Source organism: Cebus imitator, unplaced genomic scaffold, assembly GCF_001604975.1.
Source record: "Cebus imitator isolate Cc_AM_T3 unplaced genomic scaffold, Cebus_imitator-1.0 Scaffold358, whole genome shotgun sequence".
Taxonomy (NCBI): Eukaryota; Metazoa; Chordata; class Mammalia; order Primates; family Cebidae; genus Cebus; species Cebus imitator.
This window is the reverse complement of record NW_016107673.1, coordinates 428954-434591: the sequence shown is the minus strand read 5'-3', so window position 1 is coordinate 434591 and position 5638 is coordinate 428954. Positions and strand designations below refer to the sequence as shown.

Below are 5638 nucleotides of genomic sequence, written 5' to 3'. Positions count from 1 at the left end.
AAAAAAAAAAAAAATTATATATATATATATGTATATATATAAAATATAAGCAAACACAGAAAAAAGTTTTAATGACCTGCAATTCTACTATCAGAAATATTGTTAATATTTTGGTAAATATGCTTCCAGATTTTTCCCTATGCATAAACTTTTTCCTACAAAAATATTTTGGGATCATACTATACATACTAAACTTGCTTTTTTCTTTACTATGTTAATTCATCTGCCTGCCCAATAATGTTCTAGGCATCAGAGTATCCAGTGGTAAACCAGAAAGGCAAGGTCCTAGATTTCATGATGTTTATTTACCTTTTCAAATGGGAGAGCCACACCCTAAAACAAGAAAATACCCAATATAAACCATGGTTTTAAAAAAAAAACCCAGCCAGCAGTGGTGGCTCATGCCTGTGATCCCAGCACTTTGGGGAGGCTGAGGTGGGTGGATCACCTGAGGTCGGGAGTTTGAGACCAGCCTGACCAACATGGTAAAACCCTGTCTCTACTAAAAAATACAAAAATGAGCTGAGCATGGAGGTGGGCGCCTGTAATCCCAAATACTCGGGAGGCTGAAGCAGGAGAAAAGCTTGACCCCAGGAGATGGAGGTTGCAGTGAGTCGAGATCGTGCCATTGTAGTCCAGCCTGGGCAACAAAGACTCGGTCTCAAAAAAAAAAAAAAAAAAAAAAAGAAAAATGCCAACTGCTTGACATCCTTGTTAATTACCCATATAAGTGCAATACGCACACAATAAACATCTGTTGAAACGACTAATGTGAACATAGATGGCGTTTAAAACGATAGGCTTAGATAGACATCTTGGAAGAAATGTGATTAGGTAAGAGGACTGATGAACAAAGCCTTGGGTGACTCCCACATTTGCAGAACTGGCAGGAGCATAGAGGAGGAGGAAAATGGGAGAGCTTGGAGTTCCACAAAATATGAAAAAAATGTGTTTTGAGGGGGCAGTCAACTGCTTTGAATGCTTCCAAGAGACCGTAAGATGAGGCAGTGGTTTGGGAAAAGAAGAGTCAGGAATTCTGATCTTGGTCATTTCAAGCTTGAGTGGCTTATGCATTAATGATTCAAATTGGCACCTCAAATGTACAGCTGGATATAGGAGGTCTTTTTTATTTTTTGTGAGAATTGCTCCATTCCAAGATATAGTAGTTTAAAACCTGAATGTGAGTGTAAACATATTTCTGAAGGAGAGTATAGATGTGAAGAGATTAGGTCCCAGTTTTGGGGCATTTCCACATTGAAGCTGAAAAGAAGTAGATAACTACAGAGCAAAACTATGAGAGTGACTGATGAGATAGAAATCTGGAAAGTGTCTTGTTACTGAGGTAATGCCAACATCAACTGTGTTAAATGTTGCTGAGAACAGAAAAATGATCACTGAATTGACCAATTACCAATTAATAAATAACGATCACTGAATTGACCAATTACCAATTAATAAATAACGACTCCAGTAAATGAATATAATTCCCTAAGATCATTTTGAATGGTTGCACAAAATACTGTGGTGTCCTCTACCAAAACCTGCTCAATCAGTTTCATTGTTGAATTTGTAGATTCTTCTCAAATCTTTAGTATCATAAATGATGTTACCTTAAGAATGTTCTAAGAGTATTGTGTTAGCCAGGATGGTCTTGATCTCCTGACTTCGTGATCCCCCCACCTCGGTCCCGGTGATTTTTAAACACCAGAAAATGAGAAGGCATATGGCAAATGAGAAAACAGTTGTAACCAGGGCCAGGCACAGTGGCTCTCGCCTGTAATCCCAGAACTTTGGGAGACTGAGGTGGGCGGATCAACTGAGGTCAGGAGCTGGAGATCAGCCTGGCCAACGTGGTGAAACCCCATCTCTACTGAAAATACAAAAATTAGCCGGACAGGGTGGCAGGTGACTATAATACCAGCTACTTGGGAGGATGAGGCAGGGAGAAATGCTTGAACCCAGGAGGCAGAGGTTGCAGTGAGCTGAGATTGCACCACTGCACTCCAGCCTGGGCAATAGAGCAAGACTCAGCCTCAAGAAAAAAAAAATGTTTTGGAACTGGTGTGGAGGCTCAAGCCTGTAATCTCACCACTCTGGGATGCCGAGGCGGGATGATCACGAGTCCAGCAGTTGGAGACCAGCATAGGTAACATAATAAGACCCCCATCTCTACAAAAACTTAAAAAAATTAGCCAGGCATGGTGGCACATACCTGTAGTGCCAGTTACTTGGGAGGCTGAGGCAGGACTGCTTGAACCCAGGAGGTTGAAGCTGCACTCCAGCCTGGGCAAGAGTGAGAACCTGTCTCAAAAATACATACATACATATGTAAATAATTAAATGGTATTGATACAATTGCAAAACTGCTCTCTAGAATGATCTTACTAAAGTCTGTTCCCACCCTAAGGAAATACAGTAGTTGTAAGAATCTTCCTATTTTGGTAGTTTACATGTGGTATATTTGCATTTTATTATAGATGAAGTTAAAGTTTTATAAGTCCATGGGCCACTGGTAATTATTTATGAATAGCCTGCCCATATGTCTTGCCCCAAATGAGTTTTTACTGGGTAAATATTATAATAGAATCGCCAGAAAATGCAAAGGAGGAACACTGAGACTGAAATGTTGGCCGGGCGCCGCAGCTCACACCTGTAATCCCAGCATTTTGGGAGCCTGAGGCGGGCGGATCACCTGAGGTCAGGAGTTCAAGCCCGCCTGGCCAACATGGTGGAACCCTGTTTCTACTAAAACTACAAAAATTAGCAGAGTGTGGTGGCGGGTGCCTGTAATCCCAGCTACTCGGCAGGCTGAGGCAGGACAATTACCTGAACCTGGGAGGTGGAGGTTGCAGTGAGCCGAGATCACGCCTTTGCACTCTAGCCTGGGAGAAAGAGCGAGACTCCATCTCAGAAGAAGAAGAAGAAGAAAAAAAAGATTGAAATGTTAGTTTAGCAAAGTGAAGAAAAGCAGCCAAACAGGTTTGAATTAGCCTGTTGATACACTGGCTATGTGACCTTCGTCCAGCTTCTCAGATCCCATCCTTCTGTTTGTGAAATGGGGATGAGGTTTATCTTCAAGTAGTGTGAACAATGAATGGGATAATGTACATACTGCTGGAAATTATAACAGTTACTACAATAGTTATTCTGCAGAAGTAACTGTACCATGGCACAGGAATATAAAACAGAGAAAGCACGGTGTTGGGTTGGTTTGGTGAAGAAACTAAGAGGCTATTTCTGGCATTTCCACTATTCCACCATGATTTCTACCCCTCCTCCCGAATGTTAGTGGTGTCACTATGGCAACAAGCACGCGCTGCTCAATTTTCCAGCCGTTACCGACACTCTCCGCTGCCCAGAGATTGTGAGGCGCATCCCTCAACCCAGTTTCAGACTGATCCCCTTGGCCCAAGGACGAGGAGCCACAGGGCAGTATGGCCAAAGCGGCGGCCTCCTCGTCGCTGGAGGACTTGGACCTGAGCGGAGAGGAGGTCCAGCGACTCACCTCCGCCTTCCAGGACCCGGAGTTCCGGCGAATGTTCTCCCAGTACGCCGAGGAACTCACCGACCCCGAGAACCGGCGACGCTACGAGGCGGAGATCACCATGCTGGAGCGTGAGCGAGGGGTGGAGGTGCGGTTCGTGCACCCAGAGCCGGGCTATGTGCTGCGCACCAGCCTGGACGGAGCGCGGCGCTGCTTCGTGAACGTCTGCAGCAACGCGCTGGTTGGCGCACCCAGCAGCCGGCCCGGCTCCAGGGGCGACCAGGGCGCAGCGCCTGGCAGCCACTGGTCCCTGCCGTACAGCCTGGCGCCGGGCCGCGAGTACGCGGGGCGCAGTAGAACCCGCTACATGGTCTACGACGTGGTCTTCCATCCAGACGCGCTCGCACTGGCCCGGCGACACGAGGGCTTCCGTCAGATGCTGGACACCACGGCCCTAGAGGCAGTCGAGAAGCAGTTCGGCGTGAAGCTAGACCGCAGGAATGCCAAGACCCTGAAGGCCAAATATAAGGGGACCCGGGAGGCTGCGGTGCTACGCACGCCCCTGCCCGGGGGCATCCCAGCCAGGCCCGAAGGGGAGCCGAAGGGTCCTCTCCCGGACTTCCCCTACCCCTACCAGTACCCGGCAGCCGCCGGAAACTCTGCAGCCCCCGGGCCCCGGGCGCCCTCCCCTCCGGAAGCGGCCTTGCGGCCCGCTCCCACCGAGCCTCGCTACAGCGTAGTGCAGCGCCACCACGTGGACCTCCAGGATTACCGCTGCTCCCGGGACTCAGTCCCGAGCCCAGTGCCCCACGAGCTGGTGGTCACGATCGAACTGCCGTTGCTGCGCTCAGCCGAGCAGGCGGCGCTGGAGGTGACGGGAAAGCTGCTGTGCCTCGACTCGAGGAAACCCGACTACCGGCTGCGGCTCTCGCTCCCGTACCCAGTGGACGACGGCCGCGGCACGGCACAGTTTAACAAGGCCCGGCGGCAGCTGGTGGTGACGCTGCCAGTGGTGCTGCCGGCCGCGCGCCGGGAGCTCACAGTCACCGCCGCAGCCGCGCCGGAAGAGTCCGCGGGTTTGTCCGGAACTGACGGCCAGGCCTGCGCTTCCGCTCGCGCAGCGGAGGCGGGACCCGCGGGAGGTCGCGCCGAGGACCGAGGCCACGATACCTGCGTGGCTGTGACTGCAGGCTCTGGGGTCACCACCCTGGGGGACCCCGAGGTGGCGCCCCAGCTGGCCGGCGCTGGAGAAGAGCATGTCCCCGAGTTGGGGGAGCAGGACTTGAGCTGGCACGCGGGGTCGCCGCCGGGCAGCGGAGAGAAGCCATCTGCCGGAGGAGAGAGCTCACCTGGTCGTGGAGGCTCCGCTTGTATGTCCTTTCCCGGCCAAGCCTGGGAGTCTTCTGCGGGAAGAGAGAGCGCGCGCGGAAATTGCTGTGTGGAGACGCGCGTGGAGTCGGAGGGAACGGGAGGTGAGCGCTCCGCCCGCGCCATGGGTGGTCCCAGAACTGAGAGCCGGGAACCTTTGTGTCCTCCGTTACTGTGTAATCAGGACGAAGAAACCCTGACTCTGGTCATTCAAGTGCCTCTGATCCAGCCGCAAAGTCTTCAAGGAGATCTGAGTCCCCTCTGGTACAAATTACGCTTCTCCACACAAGATTTAGTTTATTCCTTCTTTTTGCAATTTGCTCCAGAGAATAAATTGAGTACCATAGAACCTGTGATTAGCGTTTCTTCAAACAATGCAGTGATAGAACTGGCAAAATCTCCAGAGAGCCATGGACATTGGAGAGAATGGTATTATGGTGTAAACAACGATTCTTTGGAGGTAACAGTTCTTTCCAGAGTCCTAATATTTGAAATATGCCATCTTACTTTAAAAATTTTCTATTACTGACCAGACGCAGTGACTCACGCCTGTAATCCTAGCACTTTGGGAGGCTGAGGCGGGCGGATCATGAGGTCAGGAGCTAGACCAGCCTGGCCAATATGATGAAATCCCGTCTCTACTAAAAATACAAAAATTAACCGGGCGTGGTGGCGCGCGCCTGTAGTCGCAGCTACTTGGGAGGCTGAGGCAGAAGAACCGCTTGACCCCAGAAGGCAGAGGTTGCAGTGAGCTGAGATCAAGCCACTGCACTCCAGCCTGGGAGA

At 50.3% G+C, this 5638-nt stretch overlaps 1 protein-coding gene across 3 annotated transcripts in view; it reads left to right on the top strand.

Annotated features, from left to right (window-relative positions):
* The first annotated feature begins 3308 nt into the window (after window positions 1-3308).
* Window positions 3309-5638, top strand: part of DNAAF2 (dynein axonemal assembly factor 2) — a 17657-nt gene continuing 15327 nt past the window's right edge. Inside the window, exon 1 of one of the 3 annotated variants that reach the window (XM_017506709.2) lies at window positions 3309-5312. In XM_017506709.2, the coding sequence (XP_017362198.1) occupies window positions 3435-5312 (1878 nt within the window). In that variant the 5' untranslated portion in view covers window positions 3309-3434. The remainder of the gene's footprint in view (window positions 5313-5638) is intronic. The other 2 variants (XM_017506708.2, XM_037730789.1) reach the window with 2 other exon arrangements.